A 22,123-nucleotide genomic window follows, 5' to 3' on the forward strand; every position below is an offset into this window, starting at 1 on the left:
TTTTTATGTTGTATACAAAGAATCAAAACAAAAATTATGTAAGTTCAGTTTCAAATTAGAAAGGTTTTGTTGAGACTATGTGAATTGCACTATGTGCATAGAGTATTCAAAAAGTGTTACAAAGTCCTCCCCCCCACTCTACTCTCTTCATCTCCCTATCCCTCATTCTACCATCTTCAACAATTATGGTCCCGGTTCCACCTCAAAAATTTGTGTCATCCATTTGATTTGCATTAGTGTTAACACATATGGAATGCATTAATTGTTATTGGTGAGCATAAGGCACTTGCAAAAAGAATAGAGAATAGAGAGTGGAGTGAACTAGAGTGAACCAAAATGTCAAATTCACATTGCAAAAAGTGTAAGTACACACACTTGGTTATGTTCCCTCACACATAATAAAGTGTGAGCATGTATAAGCTGATAGATCAGTCACCAAGTGGAAGTAAGCCTAAACAAATTTTATCTAGGTAAAGCCTTCATGAAAAGATCCACAAATTCTAATGTCTAGGATAGTAGATCAATTTGATCTCTCCTTCATGCAATCTCTCTTTGACATAGTGATAATGTATCTCAATGTGTTTCATGTAGGCATGAAATACAAGGCTCTATGCTACTACAATAGCACTAGACTAGTGCGTGTTGGAAATAAATCCACACATCTAGACTGAATGAGTTAATTTGTTTGAATCCTCGCCTTGGTAAGAGATGTTTTCATAAAGTAGATAGACTAAAGGACATCCATCACCTTAAGGATTTGGTGTTTGGATGGCTAGACCAGATCGTGGAAATCAATGGTTAAGTTCGCTCAACCTCATGGGAAGGGGTGGTGTTGGTCGAACACTATAGTTACACATCAATGAATCGGTTAAATACAAGCATGAGGGCAATGGGCTAGGCAAGTTTTAGATGAGGTTGCTTTACATTGGATATGGTTGCTTCACCCTCAAGGAACTCATCAAACTATATTCGCCACGAGATGAAGTTAACCTTGCAAGTATCATTCCTCTATGCATAGCATGTCCAATGAAGTCTTTACACCCTTGGTATATATTTGCATGCACCACTGTGACTACTGCTAGGCACTCTTATGTGATTTAACTTGATCGAAGTTCCTATTGATTCCAAAGAAATGGTACAAGAAGATATTAAAGTTTTATTGGCTCATCATGGTCCAAACACAATAAATGTTATTTTCTATTTCTATTCAAGAAATGACGAATCTAAAATGACATGTACTTGTATAACTCATCCCTATGTTCTAGGTTAGCTAACCATGCATACATCAAGGTGAGTTTATGATATTTTCCATGGTCTGAGAGTGCTCTCAACGGAAGCAAGAACGAAAGAAGGAGAGAGAGAGAGACAGAGAGCCACACAAGTTTTGGTGGGTGCAAAACCACCCTAATCTTCTTTTTCATTCATTTATATATGTGTTTGAGTATTGTACATAATTGGGGTAAAGGCACAGTGACCTTTAACTGCCACAACCTCCCACTTAAAGGTCCCACTTAAAGGATAATGTGCCTTTAAGGGAGAACAACCAGTGAGCATACTATCCAATGCCCATCAATACACGGCAGTACTCAAACCGCTGACTAGGTAGACTCTTCGTCAGCATATCTGTAGGGTTATCATCTATATGAACCTTGACAAGCTCTATGCGCTTGTCCTCAAGTACCTCCCTGATGAAATGGTACCTGACCTCAATGTGTTTGGTCTTTGCATGAAAGACCGGATTCCGTGCTAGCTGAATAGCACTCATGGAATCACTATGCAATGTCGGTACACCTGTATGAATCCCCAAATCTCCCATTAGCCGATCAAGCCATATAGCCTCATTGCAACCCTCTGTGGCTGCAACATACTCAGCCTCTGTGGTAGACAATGCAATGCAATTCTGTGCGTGAGACATCCACGACACTGCACCACCTGCAAAGGTGAACACATAACTAGAAGTGATCTCCTACTATCCACATGCCCTGCATAGTCTGAATCTGTGTACCCAAATACACGCATGTCTCCTTTACCAAAGCAGATGCACATCTCCTTGGTACCCTTCATATACCTCATGATGCACTTAACTGCCTCCCAATGCCTCTTTCCTGGATTAGCCATATACCGGCTAACAACTCCCATTGCAAATGCAATGTCTGGTCTAGTAGCTATCATAGCATACATAAGACTCCCAACTGCTGATGCATAAGGAACCTTGGCCATCATGGCCCTTTCCTCATCTGATTTGGGACTATCTATATGACTCAGTTTTACATATGGAGGCAATGGAGTACTCACTGCCTTCCCCCCCTCCATATTGAAATGCTGTAATACTTTTGTAACATACTCTTTTTGTGAAAGCCAAAGGAGTTTCCTACTTCGATCATGCGTGATGCGCATACCAAGAATATGACCTGCAAGTCCCAAATCCTTCATATCAAAGGCCTCATGCAACTTGGCCTTTAATGCATCTAGCTCATAAGTATTCTTGCTAGCCAATAGCATATCATCTACATATAGTGCCAAGATTATCAGGCTATTATCCTTAGCCCTTTTAGTGTAGAGGCAATGATCAATTTCACTCCTTCTAAAACCCTAGGACCGAATGAAAGCATCAAACTTCTGATACCATTCTCTAGGCACTTGCTTAAGACCATAGCGACTCTTCTTCAGCTTGCAAACTAAATGCTCTTTGCCCTTTTCTTCAAAGCCTTCCGGCTGCACCATGTAAATTTCCTCATGCAAATCCCCATGCAAGAAAGCTGTCTTGATATCCATCTGCATAAGCTCCATATCCTCTACTGCCACTAGTCCAAGCATGCATCTAAGTGTGGTCATCTTCACAACCGGAGAGAATATCTCATCAAAGTCCACACCCTTCTCTTGCTTGAACCCTTTAGCAACCAAACGGGCCTTATACCTAGGCACATCATCACCTGTGACCTTCATTTTGAAGACCCATTTACATGGCAATGCTTTCTTTCCATGTGGCAAAGAAACCAAGTCCCAAGTCTTATTCTTCATAAGTGAACTCATCTTTGATTGCATAGCATACTCCCACTTGCGTTGATCCTTGTGCATCATAGCCTCTCTGTAGCAAGAAGGCTCCCCGCAATCAGTAAGCATCACATAGTCTACCCCTGGAACAAACCTATCAGGCGGTCTAGACACTCTAGATGATCTTCTCAAAGGCATTTCAGCTTGCTGTCCCACTTGCATATCAACCACATTTGGCTCATCATTTCCACCAATAGATGATCCATCATCTACCCTTGATTGTATACCTGTGGGAGTACTTGGTGGTACCATTTCTTGCACATTTGGTGCATGGACAGCTTGCTGTCTATCAACATATGCAGGTGGATTCACATCCTGGAAAGTGATTCTCCTCATTTCCACATCCCTCATGGGTGCCTTATGCATCTTCTTCTCATTAAAGACTACATCATGGCTGCGTATGATCTTCTTTGCTTCTAGATCCCAGAGACGATAGCCCATCTCTCCACTTTCACCATAACCCAGAAAGATGCATTTCCTAGACTTAGGATCTAGCTTCTTTCGGAGCTCTTTTGGCACATATGCATATGCCTCACACCTAAATATACGCAAATGAGAGTAAGAGGGCTTCTTGCCACTCCATGCCTCTTCAGGAATACCACCATCCAAACTCTTACTAGGTGATCTATTGATCACATGCACTGCAGGTTATTATCCTTAGCCCTTTTAGTGTAGAGGCAGTGATCAATTTCACTCCTTCTAAAACCCTGGGAGCGAATGAAAGCATCAAACCTCTGATAGCAGTTGAGAGTGCTCTCAACAGAAGCAAGAACGGAAGAAGGAGAGAGAGAGAGACACAGAGCCACACAAGTTTTGGTGGGTGCAGAACCACCCTAATCTTCTTTTTCATTCATTTATATGTGTGTTTGAGTATTGTACATAACTGGGGTAAAGGCACAGTGACCTTTAACCCCCACATGGTCTTGACCTTAGTTCATTAACAAAAGGTGCTTTCCAAAGCATTTCAATTCTACAACTCCAGGTTACATCATTCTTCCATAGGTAATAGCTTTATTATTTTCGTGTTGTACTGATTAGCCAGGCATAATCTTTATGTTCCCTTGTTTGGCCTTATTTAGGAGCCTCATGGGATCTATTATCTCAATACTTAATGAAAGGTATTCGAGGCTAAAGATAGAGTATAATGCTACTTTGTGGACATTGAAAGGCCTTCAAGACCTTACGATAGTGCACACCAAACAAGGAGCGTTGGAGTGAATGGTTCTATCCCACCTCTAAGCCCCCAAGGAGAGCACTGTGAAATGATACCTACATAGGATAGGGAGACAAGGAAGCTGTCATATGGGCGGCACGAGAAGAAAATGCCACATGGGCAGCTCTTGATGGAGAGGATTATTGAAGACTCCATTGACAGCATATGGGTTTACACACTGGCAATACCAAGGGGTGTCAACATGGCTGTTTTCGAGGCATCATACTACTAGGATTCCCAAACAAGACCCCAATCGGTTCTACAAAAAGCTCAAATTATGCATAGAACACAAATAACTATCAACAATTGCTGTGTAGTCTTGTATTCTAGTTTCAATCCCCCCCCCCCCTAGCTTATTCTAGTTTCAGTCAACAAAGATTCTAGTTTAAGCTTTTAGTGTCGACGTGACTCTAAAGGGTGTACCAAAGAACTACCTGAGACATTTTCCACATTATATATTTTGATTCTAGATAAAGCTTTTAGTGTGGATGTGACTACCAAACAACTACATCAAACATTTTCCACATGATATAGTTTGATTTGTGTCTCAGAGGCCTCCTTGGCCTTGCATGGATGTTAATAAATCTCTCTCTCTCTCTCTCTCTCTCTCTCTCTCTCTCTCTCTCTCTCTCTCTCTCTCTCTCTCTCTCTCTCTCTCTTTCTATCTCTATCTTTCTTTCTTTCTTTCTTTCTTTCTTTCTTTCTATCTATCTATCTATCTATCTACTCCTTCTTGATGTCCCAAGACACAAAGATCAACTCATACGATCACAGACAGAGCACATGAGGGACCGACCAAGTGGTTTTATTCTCTGGTGACCCAAGAGAAAATCTATTACTTTGTAGCAAGAAATCAAAGACCTTACAAGGAAAGTGCAAGACATGGAGAGTAATTGAAAATAAGAAATTATTGCAAAGGTCATACACAAATGTAATGAATCTCCACTAGCACCGGTACTTGTTTCCATGTTTAAGGACATGATCACAATCAAATGAGCTCAATGAAGCAACAAAAGGTTGCCAGCAACAACGCAATGGAGCGGACCCCTATGCGGAAGTCAGAGAGCAAGAATTTGAGGCATGCAATAAGAAAATCTTATGCATCAGGGGAGGGATGCCTTCCTCATGATGATGAGGAGAAAGACATAGATGACATAATCATATGTCTTAGAAAGGAAGTATCACACAGTTGCCGCCTGTCTCCTAGTGGGAGAAATATGGCAACCGTACTCGTACTTTGTTAAGAGACAAGTTACGTCACTAGTTAGTAGTTAAGCAATTTGAAGCTTTATATACTACAAATAAGTTTAACATTATAATAAGTTACTAAGACCTATCTCTACTTAAATGGCTTATGGCAGAAATGCCTTGCTATACGTGTTCTCTCACAGGACTGCAATTCGGGTCCTTGTGAGAAGAACTAGAGCACTTGGGCCCTCTTTCACACAAAGAAGAGGAACAGATTAAGCACGGCTCAATTGGAGCAGTTGGTGTTTTGTCATTACAACCTCCATCTCCTTGAGTTTGCCACCGGCTGCCCCAAACCTCACCAAGTGAATGTAGACAAGGTGGACGTGGAGAAGATGAAGGCCATACCAAACATCCCACAGGAGGAGCTGGACATATACTCCATGTTATATAAGGAGCTGTCAGTACCAACACAGCGCACATGATCGTAGGCTCAGCCATCTGGAGATGGTGCTAGTACTTCAATTGCACCGGATCTTGACGCTAATGATTCTTCTTCAGTAGACAGTGACACCAATGCCTCAAGCTCATCTGAGGAGGTAGAGGATGACGATGATAAGTCCATGGATGATGCAGATGATCAGTAGTATTGTACCTTGGTCCTTGACTACAACTGTATAGTGCTAGCCTACTCCTAGTCATGACACTTCAAATGCATCATGCATGATGCATCCTACACTATGTTGTTTCTTTTTTAATGATACATACTGAGTATACTTTGGACCAACCGACGGTGGCAATTGGCTGCTTTTTTTATATCATCCATGGGTACTTTCATTTTGGCATGACTCATGAGTCATGATCATGGAATTTGTGGATCATGATCATCTATGGATGCTTTATTCAAGTTTCAACTTGTATACTTCAAACTTCTAAAATTCAGACTGTTGTAACTTCAGACTTGTTAGAAGTTTGAACTTGGAACTTAATTCAGAAACATGTTGATTGTTAAAGCATCATTCTTGGACAATAGATGATACTAGATAAATCAGTCATCATAGGAATTTAGAATCATAGAAGCATGCATGATGCTTCAAGTATAGATAATTGTATTATATATAATTTGCACTCTAGTGATGATTGTATTATATATATATATATATAAATTATACATAAATTGTACCATATTGCCGTTTCTTCCATTTCTGTTTTGGCGCCTTTTCACCAGGTTTTCCCATTTCCGTTTCTTCCGTTTCCATTTCGGCTCACAACTATGCATATATATATCAATACATGAATTACAATCATGTCAAGTAACGATAAACCAGGTAGCTTCCTATTTGTTTCTCTATATCAGTGCCAATTTAGTCCATAAGGAAATTATTAGAAATGGGCTTCAATAGATGGAAAAGATTTACGAGCAAGGCTTTGAAGGTCTTAAATGCTCTTCTGTTGTAAAAATATGAGAGTTTTAGATAATTTTACATACAAGCTTACATATATGAAAGATCTTCGTAAGCTTCACATGTCAATGCGGATGCAACTTCAAAAAGTGGTAAAGCCTAACTACTATCTCGCTCCAACTGAAAATGTAAACGTAGAGGAATCATATCATACACCTAATTTGGCAAAAAACCAATCAAAACTAAATTTCCAAACACTTCATGGAGCAGTTATGGTAAGTTATCGTTGAGCCCCAACATTGTCCTCCTGAGGAAGGGTGTTGAGGATGCCATCTCAATATCATCTTGTGGTGGTTCTCTTTTTTTTTATTTTTTTTGGGGAGGGGGGGGGGGATTATCTAACCTTTGACATGCAAGGACTCGTCTCCTACATGATCATGTCCTAGGGGTAACTCTGATGCCTACAAAGAAGAATTTTTTTTCTTAAAGCCCATAAAAAATCAACTGATCTATGGAGCAAAATCAGACGCAGTCCTAGCACCAGCGTTTAAAATACATCTCTCTCCTTTCCTATATATGTGTCCACATGGGACAAAATAGATCATACTAAATGTCACAATCGTAGCATGCTCTCATTTTCTTTAATGAAATATCATTTTAAGAACTGAGATATGGTACTGTTCAAGTGTGAATAATATCAAATACAATCAATCAATTCAGCAGTATTCTATGTAGTCATACAATCATGGGGAGATATCAAACTCCTCACTTGATTTACAACAAGAATGCTGAAGTGGCAGAGACATGTAGTACATCAATCATTGGCCTCGTTATCCTCAATTTCTTCAACTGCCTGCAATGGTCCATTCTCGGAAAGACAAGGAGTTTGACTGTCAATAAGGGCGATCTGTGGTTCCATTGAATTTATTTCATTCCATTCATCATCTGAAATTGACCAATCCAAGATATCAAAATTAGATCTAATGCGGTCTGGATGGAGGCTTCTAGGCAGTACACTGGTGCCTCGCTGTATTGCCCACCTCAAGATAACCTGGAGGAAAAAAACTCTCTTTTAATCAGCCACTAAAGCTAATTTTTGGATTTTCCAGTGTTCCCCCACCCACATGCACGCACACACATACCCACACCCCCTTTCACAAAAACACAACCTGTGAAGAAAAGGAACAAGAGTCAGTAAACCACACCAGTTACTCTATTTAGGCTCTACTTAAAATCTGACAACTTCAGAGCAATAAATAATCCTTTCAATCATGAAATTGCATACCTGTGCCAAGTGAGTGTGAGAAAGAAAAAAATTTTAGAAAGGGCAATATTATATTGAAGCAATTGAGGGCTTAATGTTGGAAAAGTCACCTCCCCATATGTGAGCCCCTATACGTGGAGAGCATGGGGGAGGGTTTATGTGGCTGCCACACGGACAGCACATAGGCTGCCGTGTGGGCAGCATACAAACTCAGAGAAGCATGATAGGCTTCAACATAGGCAGCACAATCAACAGAGGTACCTGGATTTTGAGAAGAGTCGGGGCAGCCAGAGTATGGGACCCTGCCAAATGACACGTGGCACAATCTGGAGCATATTCAGCATGTACACAGCCTGGTTCGAGGTTAGGATCAGACCCTAGAGGTTCCTGACAGCTGCACAGGTATTTGGAGCAGGTGGAGCAAGAGAAAACCATGTGGGGCAACCTGTACAGAATTGCACGGGTGGCTGCAGGTGTCAGAACAGGGCTTGAACTGATGGTAAAAGGTAAAAGGCTGGAACAGGTCCAGAAGGTTGGCAGAGAAACAGAAGCAGGACTGCACCTGTTTTCGAGCAGGTTTAGGTCATGGAAAAGGCCTGGAGAAGCCCGGGGACAGGGCAGATCCACCTGGGCCAGTGGCTGCCTGCACGTGGCCAGGTAGAGCTGCAAAGGGGGCAGATTTCACAGACCTCCGGTCAGTTTTACAGACTGGTAGTGTGGTTGTCTGGGTCAGTTCAAATAGAACGCCAGTTGGCCATTTTGGGGGGCTATTAGCCCCTAAGGTGCAGCAAGGGAAGTGGCTACTGCAGGGATCAAAGAGCACAGAGGACTACATTCTTTGCTGTCATCCAGGACAGCAAAGAGAGTGGCAGTCAGAAGAACCTTGGGCCTCACCATTGGCTGCACATCAGGGCAGCAAGAAGGTCAATAGTTCACAGCATTCACTGCCTTGTGTTGTGTCTGTCCAGCAGGGATAGCTTCGAGCTGTGTTTGTAGGGCAGAGCAACGAGGCTCATAGGGAGCACATAGGCCGAGTGCTTTGAGAGCACCACGGAGGTAGAACAGCCGTTGGTTGTGCACAGCGGGTCATAGGTAGCACTCTGCTACTAGGTGGTGAGACATTGAGCGTACACTTTTTATTGTGTCCGCTGTGGACAGAAATATTGGTTCTACATCTCTCTTGTGCATTGCTCATTGTACTTACTGCACATGTATGTTAAGTACACAAATAAGTAACAAGTAAACTAGCACCCCTGTATGAATTCCCGGGATGCTCCTCCCCCACTTGGTGCCGACCACTCCTACTTGGCATTCAGCACCTCAATTACCACATTAGTTGCAAGACAGACCCTCTGGCCCCCAGCCGTGTCCAGATACACTTTGATCATGCCCTTGATGCCGTATATCTAAGTCACTTGTCTCATGAGCTACTGACCTCTCTTGGAGATAAGGCAGATCTCAACCATGCCTCAGACGTGCTTGTTTCAATGGGAGGTCGCAGCCATGTCATTCCCTATAACCTGACCTGCATCACACCCCCCAGTGCAGAAGATGCTACAGAACCCATGGTATGATGATGAGGTGTTCTGCAGGGAGAGGGATTTGACACTCAACTTGGGCAAGACTGAGGTCATGATTTCAACATCTCACAGGCAGTGCTTCATCAACACAGTTTCACTCACCAAGAGGAGCTGGTGGAGATCGTGCAGTCCTACACTTATTTAGGGGCAATCTTCACGGGACTGGTTTTCACGAGATGATTCATGCAACCAAGGCTCGACTTAACAACCTCTAGCTCAGCTACAGCGACAGTTCTTTCAGGCATACTTTCAGGACTCTCCGATGAAAGGATGGCTATTTGACACACTAGTGAGGCCGACAACCATGTGTATGCAGCACCCTTTTGCACTTCAGCAACTGACTAGAGGAGATTTAAGAGACTACAGGTGATTATGGGTTCCTAGATGATTCAGAGTAAGCCCTCAGTCTCCCATTAGATAGTACAGGCAGAGTTCGCCATGACACCACTTCAGATTGATGTTAGAGCAACAGTTCTTTCAGGCATACTCCGAGAAAGGACGGCTATTTTACACACTAGTGAGGCTGGTAACCATGTGTATGCAGCACCCTTTTGGGAGAGTGACCTCTCAACGATTGACTAGAGGAGATTTGAGAGATTACACGTGATTATGGGTTCCTAGATGATTCGGAGTAAGCCCTTGCCATGACACCACTTCAAATTTATTGCAATCTTCCAAAGAGTAACATTCCTTCATAGGGTCTAGATTTTGTCTAGCTGGAGATTACCAAGGTTGGCACTAGAGTAATCCAAGAGACTAGCAGATAGGAGGGTTAGCAAGGCATGGTATGCATAGGTATCAATATGTTCGCCAATCAAGGTATTCAGATGGAACAACTCCCGCCCTTTCAGTAAAGCTTGGACGCATCGGACCCCCTAATCCCACAAGACAAGACCAACTGTATCATACGATTCGATCATTTTAGCTCTATACACTGCGGACAAACTGCGGACAAGCCGGGGGGGGGACTAGGAGTTTACCACCAAAATCCAGTCCTACGCATTTGAGACATGTCACTGACTTCTTCACATTTGAGTTTGCACCAGGACAAAGCGGGGTGGAGGAGGAGCTAGCCAACATGAGGACATAGTGAATCGGCGGGAAGAGGCAACACGGAGCTACAGAGCCAACAACACTAAGCATCTCTCTATTGGCATGAGCCCATTTGAGGCAATCAAAGTGAAAATGCCTTCCTTAATTGCAGACGTAGCTGTGAAAAATCAGCAAGCATGAAATGACTTCCACATGATGGAAGCTCTTCTACAGTTCGCTTAAAAAAATATGCAAGATGCCCAAGCAAAGCAGAAGAAACATGCGGATGAACATAGGAGATACTTGGTTTTCAAGGAAGGGGATTATGTGCGTTCACGTCTCCACAAAATCATATTCTTCATTGAAAGGTAGTACCAACACAAAGCTTGCTATCGGTACTATGCCCTTATAGAATCATCCGCAAGATTGGAGAAGTAGCGAATCAATTGGAGCTACCAAGCACCTCTAAAATCCACAATGTATTTCATGTGTCTTTGCTAAAAACCACATGTCTAGTTTGACCTAGCTCTTCACCCTTTTGGTTCAGTAAGACCCTTTTGGATGGGGGAAGTGGAAGAGGATAGTGAAGGAAGAGGAGGGTGGAAGAGGATATCAAAAGACGCATAGAAGTCACTGTCATGGGAAAGCAATTGCTCACCTTATGTGGGTGCTTCGAACTTCAGATATGCAAATGGCTTCCACTTTTTCAAGGATACGGGAGGCTGCACATGTACAAAACCCCACAAGAGTCAAGCATCAGTTGACTACATGACTATAACTCCACCCACAAGGCACATCGTGAAATACCTCAGGATTGATTATGAGACATTGGAGTCTGACCACAATGCCATGGCTTCAAGGAACTCAATTAGCTGTAGAAAACAGAAATCTACAACATCCCCCCATTTGAGGATGGAGAGCCTAGTGTGATTCAGTAAGGTCAGCACTAATTGTCATACTTGAACCAGAGAAATGTTGACTATATCGGGGAAAGGGAAAAAGAGCAAAGGAAGAAGCAAAGGGATGCCTTGCACAAGAGAGACATAGTTGAAAAAAATCTCTCGACTCAAAGCCACAAATGGTATCATCACAGAAAAAGACGTGGAGGAGTTTGAAGAAATAGTCTCAAGGCTTAATAGCAAAGATGCTAATAGGGGGAGGAGATGAAACCAAAGAGATGCTAACATGATAACAAATAAAGCTTTGGAAGCACGGAGAGGCAGCTCAATAGAATTGTACTGTTGCACAAAAGAGGAGACAATAGGCAGCAAGCACTTACAGGACAATCATGGTAAGTAGTTTAATGGCATATGGCAAAACTATATGGTACTATACTTGAATAAAAAATGAGCAAATGAGCAGAAAAAAAGAAAAAGAGCACCTTCTCAAGTGGGTTTCAGGCCCAAACATTCAACAATAGACCATCAAAGTCGTAATACGAGCTGCCAGCATTTTATGAAGAACAAGAAAAAAGTAAATTTACTGTTGTTTGCTTGTCATGTGCACGGATTGGTATCTGACGTGTACTGGGTACACAAGACTAGCTCAGGTAGCCTAGGGAGGCTTAGGGCTAGGCAAGCTTGATTCTCGGGTTGAGTGGCAAGGGTACGAAAAATGAAGCACTTTCTATCCGGATTCAAGACTACACAGCTGCTCCTACGTGCTATGTCATGCACTTGGAACATGTGGACTTGTAAATCGGAATACAGTGGTTTAAAACCCACGATATTTCGGATTGGATGGAAAGAGCATACACTCTCTTTTTTGGATAAGGACACCCAATTTTGTATTCATTGTGATAATATTCCCTCTTCTCAGGGACCTATTGTATCTGGGATGCAGCTTCGGAATATAATAAACACTTCTCATTATAATGTGTATCAATGTGTTTTGATTCCGCTTTCTTCATTTGTTGTCTCTGTTAATAACAAAAATGATTTAAGCGTGTTTGAACACCGTGAATTGAGAACGTTGTTAAATGATTTCATGGATGTATTCCCTGCTCAACTGCCGGAAGGTTTACCTCCAAAACAGGCAGTAGACCATCGCATAGATTTAGTACCTAGGGCTCAACCTATTAGTGTTCCACTTTATAGGATGAGCCAGCTTGAGGAGGATGAGTTAGCTTCACAGCTACAAGATTACCTGAATATGGGCTATATTCGCCCAAGTAAATCACTTTGGGAAGCACCTGTCCTCTTAAGAAAGAAGAAAGATAGTTCGTGGAGAATGTGTATAGATTATAAACGATTGAATAAAGTGACAATTAAGAATCGATACCCCCTTCCTCGTTCCGATGATTTGATAGACCGTTTGGCCGGAGCGAAGTATTTCACTAAGATTGATTTGCGTACGGGTTATCACCAAATCCGTATCTATGCTAAACACATAGATAGAACCGCATTCCAAACTAGGTATGGCCATTATGAGTTTCTCGTATTACCTTTTGATTTAACCAATGCTCCTGCTACCTTCCAGCAAATAATGAACGATTTATTCTGAGATTTTTTGGATAAATTTGTTGTCGTGTTCTTAGATGACATTTTGGTATACAGCCGAACGCTAGAGTATCACATTGGACACTTCCGGATTGTCTTAGTTATTCTAAGACATGCCAAGAAGGAGATCATTTACTTAGGACACAAGATTTCTTCTGAAGGTATTAGCATTGATCTAAATCGTATCTACAAGGTTTTGGAATGGCCTATCCCTCAAACTGTGAAACAACTTCGTTCTTTCCTAGGATTCACGGTTTTTCTACGGAAGTCTATGCATGATTATTCTAATATCATGGCACCTTTGACCAACATATTGAAAGGTCGTGGACGCATGGTCTACTCAGTCGATCTCTTGGAATGATGCATTGAACAAGGCTTTAAAAACCTTGAAGTTAACTATCAAGGAAGCACCCGTTCTTGCATTACCCGATCCTACCCGGCCTTATGTTTGAGGCCGATGCGAGTGATTTTGCGATTGGGGCAGCTTTATTCCAAGAGGGCAGACCTGTAGCTTTTCAGAGTAAGAAGCTAGATGACATGCAATATCGTTGGCCCAACCTAGAGAAAGAACTCTATGCAGTTGTGTATGCTCTAAAGGTTTGGAGACACTACTTGTATGGTTCGAAGTTTCTTGTATTGACCGATCATCAGTCAATCAAGTATGTGTGTCACGGCTCTGAATTGAGAGGAAGAAAGGCTAGATGGGTAGAGTTAATGCAAGATTTTGATTTTGAAATACGTCGTCAAAAGGGTTCGAGACCCACCCGAAGGTATTTTATTACTTCATCGTAGAGCTATGTTACAAAGAATCAAAAACATGAATGAATTTACAAAGCGCATTCATTTGGCAAGTTGCCACTTGTCTAATTTCTAGCCTAGTTCTAATCCCATGTCCATGGGTAAGGTCTTCTTTTTGGGGTCTTCTTTGCACTTAGTCACGCAAATAGCTCCTAATCGCTTGTGAGGCTCCGCAATGTCCAAGTCTCGAACCTTCCTTATACCTGCAACAATTAAATAAAGCGCATAACCATGGCACCCATTAATTGTTAGCGCTTCGCATGCAAATAATAAACTCTGGACTAATCCTAGTCAGTGTGGGCATCCCCACCAAGCAAACATGTGAACAAAACATAGAACACAATTCTTAGTCGACCGAAGTCAACCCTCTTGGTCGTAATTAAGGGGCTTGACCATCAGTCGGAGCGCCTTAATTATGGCCAAGTCTCTCCAACCGAAGTTGGCGCACCTTGGTTAACGAGGTTAACCCTCTTGGCGTGAGCCAAGTCTCGTTGACCGAAGTCAACACTCTCTGACCGAAGTCAGCACTTTGATTGCTTGGTTAACCATGGTTAACCATCTTGGCCGAAGCCAAATCTTCCTAACCGAGGTTAGGCTTACTTAACCGGGTTAGTAATCTTTGACCGGAGTCAAGAGTTTGACCAAATAAAGGTAACTCTTTGAACATAATTAAATAAAAGAAGAACTCATTAATTATGATCAATAAATGGTCAACTTATGCTTTGACTTTAAAATATTTACAGCCTGGTGACATGAACATCTTCAAGTGCTAAAAAGTCCAACTTCTTGAGCCATTTCTTTAAATTGGCTGGTGTAAGGTCATTTGACAGTCCTTGTTCATTAACACTTAAAAAGGAGAAATTATCCTTGCTGTTAATCTACATCTTCACTGAGTGCTTTTGTTTCTCTTTTTCTTCAATTGCACAGTTTATGGAGGCAAGATGACAAAACCCCTTGACAACCTTCTTTTCTCCCTAGCTTCCAAATTGGAATCTCTTAGACTCTGCCTAGAGCTTGCCTCCTTGCTCTGCTAACCTTTTTTCTCCATCTTGATTTCTTGCTCTTGACGACCATGAAGTAGGGGGCCCTCGTTTCCTACATTGGTTCGGTCAGCTTGACAGAGCTGTTCCTCAAAGATTTGGGTATTTGGTACTAACTTCCTCAACCTCATCCTCCAAACTAGAATCATCTAGAGCCTCCTCCCTAAGGAATTCAAAGGAGTTAAAATTACAGCAGGTTTGGCATACATGCCTTAGATAATCACAGATGCAACAACGCAGTTCCCTTTTTCCAGCTTTAGCACAGCATACCTGAGCAGAAGTCTTGTGAAGGCGTTCCGCAATGGCTTTAATTACAGATGTCTTGAGCATAGGTGAATGTCCAGAACGTGACCGTATAAACGCGATGGGGATACTTTCATGCTCCCCGCTCAAGTCATCATCATGCATACTTCTGAGGCTGCTCCCGGGCACTCCAAGGGGAGTGTGAGCTGAGACATGGATACCTTTATCATGGCAGAACTTTAACAAGTCGTCCTGTCGCCAAAAAGGATGCAATTCCACCTGCAGAATAAGATCCAAAGAGACGTTATATGTCGAACCCCCCGACTGAAAGAAGCGTGCAAAAGTATCTAAAATGGCTGTAGAAGGTTCGTTTCTTTGCGGGTGGGGGAAAATATCTGAAATAGCTTCATTTTGGACAGCGTCATTTTCTTTTCTCAAGAGCAAGCCATCTGTAGGAGGCATAGGCTTCCCAGCAGAGGTACCAAGGTATCAAGAGCTAACCAAACTCGAGTGCAAGATTTGTTTCAAATAAACCTACTGCTATGGTTTAGAAAGCGTGTCCATGCGTTTAAGGTCTAGACAAGGGGAACAGGGCATGTAAGATCACGCAAAAGGTGCCAGGTAAAGATCATTTCATTTGATGGTTGAAGGATTTCCGCACCTGATTAACAGCGGGTATAATTTTAGCAAAGCCAAGCAGCTCTTTGATCTGCGCCACGCTGAAATTGCTGACGCCTATAGCCCGCACCAAACCTTTCTCGACCAATTGCTCCATAGCTCGCCAAGTCTCCTTCATGCGAGGGGATGGTTTCCCTTGCTTGTGCGGCGGGTCAGTGGCGTCACCCACAGAGGACGTGACGGGCCAGTGTATCAGATACAGATCCAGATACGAGAGTGCAAGATTTTTCAAAGAAAATTCGACCGCAGCCTCCACACGCTTCGGCGCATTCGTTGTGCACAGAACCTTAGAAGTCACAAACAAGTCCTCCCGTCGCAAACCTGGCAAGCCTCCACCTAGTGCCTCTGCCAGGGCTTGGCCAACCTCCACCTCGTTGCCATAGAGATGCGCGCAATCCAAGTGACGATAGCCAACCTCTAATGCGGCTCGCACTGCGGCTCTACAGGTATCCCCATCCGTCTGCCATGTTCCCAAGCCTACCGCAGGAATTTTTGCTCCTGTGTTCAGGATGAAATGCGTAAGAGGATGCGCTTTCCTGTCCTTCATTCTAGATATGAGTGGAAATTTGCTTCAGGCGTCCACGGCATGGGTTTTATCACTAGCCGGGGAAAGACGGTGCTGAATAAAGCTTCCAAACACCTTCTTGTCTGTAACTTGCGCCGCCTGCTACGGCCAAGAAATTCTTCAACCTTAAGACAATTCCCCCGTCTCTCTTGCCTCTGGTTAAGAAGACAGGGCTAACTTATCTCCCCGAACGTCCCCTCGAGAAACAGCTTTCACGGTAGCGAATATGACTGCAAGGATTACCTCCGCTGACATGTATCTCCAAGCAGCAAAACTAAAACGGGATGTAGAAAAAACACGGAGCACATGCGATGAGCTAACTGGCCTCAAAGAACGGAAAATTTGCAAACAAAACAAGAAATTTCTGTCTGGCGGATTCCTTTGAGTACAAAAGCAGGAACTTGAGCAATCGCAAGCAGGTAACAAGGAGCCGGGAAAAACATGCCGGGGAAAAAACCTACAGACAGAAAATTGTCGGAGTCGGAGAGGCAATTCCAATCTTTTGGACTCGTGAATCTCCAGAGCAAACTGATGGAAGATTGCAAAGTCGTTCGATCTCTGCTCCCGAGAAAGCGAACCTCGGATCACGAATATTCTCTTTCTGTTTCTGTTGATACTAATATTCATCAGCCAGCCAATCCTGCACTCCCTAAACCCTAATTATGAAGCGCCTCAATGATTGGGTGCCCTGATCGGATCGGAGTCCACGTGCTAATTCTTCATTGCGCCACGACACTGCTTGCGTGTCTTCCACGTGGCTCCACGCTTACCCTAGTAAAAGATTCGGACTCTACTACGGTCATCTCGGAGCTTTGTAAGAAGTGCGCTAGACCATAGGAATGCCAGCCCTTGGAATTCGGGCTTGCTACCATGAAAGCTACCAGAACTAGCACTCTGGAAGCCTTAATTGGAGTTATAAGAGCATGTAAGGTGGTAGCATCGCATGCATGTTCATCCCCCTAGCATGTGCTTTTGCTACATCACCACTTTCTCTCAAATTTGCAATTAGTGATATGCTCTTTGGGTAGTGTGCTTATGCAGCCATGCACCTTGTTTTGCACATCAATGTCACCATTGTGGCGTATGGCACAACCACCACAATGTTGTTTCCACTAGTGCTATTGTTTCCACTACCACTATTGTTTATTAACTTGTTTTAGAAACTAATATGGATTCTTTTAATATAAAAAACAAGGTGAATTTCTTCAATGGGCCTGCCCTTTTGAAGATATGTAAGGATCTCTCTCGAATTAAATTGATGTGCGTGGACTCTAACTCGGTCTTGATGAATATGGACTGTTAGTTAACTGCCCCACGCAGTAGAAACTGCAATTCACAACAGCACTTCACATGCACACTTGGCCCAAATCTCCACGAATAACCAATGGCCCAATAGCACGCAATAAAATGGTAATTAAATAAAACAACTATGCAATTTCAATTCGTAGGAGTGGATTCGTTACTATGACCTTCCCGTACGAGGCCACACGCCAACAAGTATAGCATGGTCTAGCTATGCATCACAAAATGTAGTTAGTGATGGGACTCTTATTATGACCTCAAAGCTCTTTTGAAAGCAATAAGATTCTTGATTGAAAGAGTCAAAACACGTTGTGTTGTTGTTAACAGTCCACAAAGGTAAGATGTGGAAATGAGGAACTTAAAATTTTATTGCATAATTGATGTGGAAGTTCAAAACAAATCACCATTTACTAAATCTATAAATGGTCAGGATGATGAAGTTCCCTTCAACATTTTTCAATAATGTTCAATTGCTCTTGCTGTTGGTATTTGGAAAGATGCCTCAAGCAATTGCATGTGCATTGGCCTCTCACAATGGTACTACTATTCTTAGAAAATCAATGTTGATTGAGTGCTTCCTTTGCCTCACATGCAAAGAAGCCACTTAAAGTGTCACCAAGCATGTGCAAAGATGCTTCCAACAATTACATGTGCATTGACCTCTCACAATAGTACTTCTATTCCATGATGATTGTTGGTAAAAGCCATCAAAAATTGCTGATGCTACCATTTGGCAGCCAAGGAATGCACTCAAGGCGAGGGGTCCCAATCCCCCGCCTCCTAGCCATGTAGGAGACTCTCCATTGTCCAAAAGAATAGCATGACATTTGGAGAGGGTTTCACTACTGCTATATATTCAAGGATCCATATTTTCCACCTTTATCTATGGGATTTCTATTCCCCTCATTTAAGGTGTCATCAACGCGCCAAGGTCATTTTTGCCTCTTCAATTCCACACTATTCCAAGGTACCATGAGGGGGGTTAGGGCCACACCAAGGCCCCATAGGCCCATATTTCCAACAATGATGGAGTGCTTCCAATGCCTTACATGCAAAGAAGCCACCTAAACCATCACCAAGTGGTAAAGAGTGTGCAAAAATGGTATGAAACACATGATCTCATTTGGGACACAAAGTTGAATTGATTTTGAAGGTAGGGGGATTTACAAGAAGAAAGAACATAACTAGTCCTTGGCTATGAACAATCAAGAAACAAATCAAGAATAAAGCAGATTGTACAATTCATGATGAGAGAGAGAGAGATAGAGAGTCTTGGGACCTAGTAGCGCACGCGCAAAAGGGAGGTGATGGGCTGTTGTACATGTGAAGAATGAGTAAAGAATGTGCAAACATGGTACTAAAAATGGGATTTTTAGACTGTGCGAAGAATAAATGTGCAAACATGGGATCTTAGAGCCTTCTTGAATCTTATAAGAACAATAAAAAATTAAAGAGAGAACACCACAAATTGTGGGATTCACAAAGAGAGAGAGAGAGAGAGAGAGAGAGAGAGAGAGATTGCATAGTCAATAACACAAATTTCTATATTCATCATTAAAACAAGGTGAATTACATTCATAAGGCCTACCCTGGATGGATGCCATATTGTGGTGTAAGTAAGGGAGTGGTCAGACCAATAAATGTAGTTTGTTCCGGAAATTGTGTTTTCATTTGTTGTGTTTGTCCATATGTGATCAATTATGGACCCTTCTGTAGTTGTTGGTTGATTGATTAGTTGGTGGAATTTTTTCGTGTCATGAACGTACAACGTTGTGTTGTAGTGGTGTTTGAGTTATTGTATTGAATATTGAAGTCCCCGATGATAGTTGTTGGTATTTCTTGTTCTATTTTGTTGAGTAGTATATCCAATAGAGAGATAAGTGTTGATTGTGGTGAGGAGGGCAACTTGTACACATTAATGATTGAAAATTGTGAAAGCACATTGGTTGTGAATATTGTGAGCAAGCACTCACACTTTGTCCTACTAACGTATTGTCGTTTTGCAATGCAATTCTTGGAGGCATATTATTGGGGCATGAAGAAGACTTTTGTCATTAAGTATGCCTTCATAATGTGAACCAAGTGTTCTTGTGTTAAGAGATTGTAATGTTGGTTATTTTTTTGGAGAGAAAAGTTCATTTGGTCTACAATCCAATGTCATTGACTTCTCACACGTTGAATTTCTTCTAGAACATTGGTGTCGACTTTGATGTGTTTTGGTTGGATGGGGTTGAGAAATTACAGTCTCTCAGGGTTGTGTACATGTGAAAGAGCTGTGTATGTAAGACCATGTGCTTTGATGAAGGAGGGGTCAAATGCGAGTGAATCCATGGATAGGCCTTGCAAACGATGGATTGTTCTAGCCACTACTGGCTATATAGGGAATTGTTGTCCACAGACTGTGTTCAAGAAGTTCTTTCCAATTTGGAATTCTCTTGTGATTCGGAATATGGGTATCCAATTGGGTTTTGTAGAGGTTTGAGTTATTGTAGCATGCTCTTTTCCCAATGCCTTCATTGTTAAACAAAACCCAAACAACGTGTGGCTCGAAGGTTGTGTTAGAATCCTTAAAAATACCGCTGGCACCATTTACCAAACTGTCTGGAATGTTGAAATTGCATGAACATATTTCAACTATCATTCTAGGCTTCAAATATAGTTTTGGTGCAAGCCGGAGGTGTTTTTGGGATTTGTTGGCATTGTTATGGTTTTGCTGCATGTTTTGTGTCTTTTGTCAACTGGTTTTAAGATGTGTGCATCTTGTTGAAGCAAATTGAAAACTTCTTCATTGTGAGATTCTTTTGATGGGTTTGTGTAGAATAAGTGAGGAACATTTTCTTTTGTTGTTAGTTGTCGAAGATAATTGCTATTAAGGTAAGCGATGTCTTCTTGAGTGTGTTCCCTAGTTCTTATTCAGTTTAGTAGGTCTATCTATATACTGTTTGTTTGACGCGTTGGTGTTGTTAGTTCAAATAAGAGAACATTGTCTTTCCAAAATGATGAGATTGTTGTTGAGTTAGATGAATGTTCCATGAATATCCATGAATCTTTCATAGGGCTAGCTTGACATAGATCGCCACACAATATGACATCAAGTCCACCGAATGGTTTCAGATGGTTTTGCTTGATTTCACATGACCGCATGTCGGCTGTGATGAGTGTACTATGTCCAATGAGAGAGATCTTGTCAAATACATCAAGTTCAAGATCTTTGTACAATTGTGAAAGCTCTTGTAGTTTCTCTGCAGAAAGACTTGTGTAATGAGACGCCATTAGTGGAAAATATAGAGCAGAATGTATCATTGTGCCGTCAATGTTATATGCTACTTGAGCAGTACTCTTAGCAACTCCACACTCTCAGTTTGTTTGTGTGAATTATGTCGCAAAAGTGCTTGCACCATGAGTAGTAGTATGAATGTTTTCCCTATACCTGCATTTCTTGTCAAGAACAAGTAAATTGAGATTGTTGGTTGGGTTCTTTTTTTGAGCATGATGTCTTCTAGGATGAAACGTTGCTCATTGTTTAGCTTTCTTGAAGTCATGTAGTAGTCATTGTTAGGTATCATTTTGTATAACAACAATGACTTGTTTGGATTTTGAGATGTTTTTAGTTGATTTCGCATGTCAATCCCAATGTCGTAGTTATCCATGTTTTTAAATGTGGAACCATTAGATGAAGACGACGTTACAAAGGAATTACTTGATGTTGTAGGGAATTTTGGAATGAGCTTGTTAAATTTGCTTTTGTTCGGTTCTATGATATTTTGGTTGTTGTTGTGCATATCATGCCACGTGAAAGTGCTTTGTTCAAGTGCAAGCTCAACAATGTGATATGGGAAAAATAGAATGCATAGTTCTCTGTAGTAGTTCTTAGGATCATTTGCCTCGCTATAGTTATTGAACCAGATTATTTTGGCTCTTTTCCTTTTTGTGGTGGTTAATGGGGATGTTGTGTACTCACTTGCGAATATGGCTAAGAAAATTTTGTTGAGATGGTTTGGACACTTTAAGTGCTTAACCCTAATGTTGTCAAAGAAGATGTTCGTACTTTCAGGGTGCAAGGATAAATCCAAGTATACTGCTTGTTGGGAGCTAATATGTTGTGTGTTTAGAATAGCATTGCCGACCCTGCGAATGTGTTCATTTGGTGTTGTGTTTGAAGCAATGCTTTGTGTGAGGGCAACCTTTACAGCCTCTATGGTTTCTTTGTCAATTTTCATTATGTATGATGTGCAATATGCTGCAGCTCCATGGGGATTTAGGTT

At 41.9% G+C, this 22,123-nt stretch overlaps 2 protein-coding genes across 2 annotated transcripts in view; both read right to left on the reverse strand.

Annotated features, from left to right (window-relative positions):
* Nucleotides 1–7,471: 7,471 nt before the first annotated feature.
* On the reverse strand, nt 7,472–16,833 carry LOC147902357 (aldo-keto reductase family 4 member C10-like). The gene is made up of 3 exons (XM_087374098.1): nt 15,975–16,833; nt 15,341–15,592; nt 7,472–7,909 (listed from the first exon to the last, which is right to left on the reverse strand). The coding sequence occupies exons 1-3, from the start codon at nt 16,536–16,538 to the stop codon at nt 7,673–7,675; spliced, it is 1,053 nt and encodes a 350-aa protein (XP_087230224.1). The 5' UTR covers nt 16,539–16,833; the 3' UTR covers nt 7,472–7,672.
* LOC147902358 (pentatricopeptide repeat-containing protein At1g06140, mitochondrial-like) overlaps nt 16,563–22,123 on the reverse strand; it is a 42,779-nt gene continuing 37,218 nt past the window's right edge. The window contains exons 6-7 of the mRNA XM_087373202.1: nt 16,907–17,013; nt 16,563–16,655 (exon numbers count right to left, since the gene is read on the reverse strand). Of these exons, the coding sequence (XP_087229328.1) occupies nt 16,563–16,655; nt 16,907–17,013 (200 nt within the window). The remainder of the gene's footprint in view (nt 16,656–16,906; nt 17,014–22,123) is intronic.

Source organism: Dipteris shenzhenensis, chromosome 4 (assembly GCF_047967505.1).
Source record: "Dipteris shenzhenensis isolate YYH24624 ecotype China chromosome 4, Dip_SZ_1.0, whole genome shotgun sequence".
NCBI lineage: Eukaryota > Viridiplantae > Streptophyta > Polypodiopsida > Gleicheniales > Dipteridaceae > Dipteris > Dipteris shenzhenensis.

Excerpts from the sequence above, each read along its gene's own strand:
- LOC147902357 (XM_087374098.1), bottom strand. The coding sequence starts at position 16,538 with ATGAAGGACAGGAAAGCGCATCCTCTTACGCATTTCATCCTGAACACA. Across the intron at positions 15,593-15,974 it reads TTATACCCGCTGTTAATCAG|GTGGAATTGCATCCTTTTTG; the intron begins GTGCGGAAATCC and ends CTTATTCTGCAG. Across the intron at positions 7,910-15,340 it reads TTCACAAGACTTCTGCTCAG|GTTATCTTGAGGTGGGCAAT; the intron begins GTATGCTGTGCT and ends TTTTTCCTCCAG.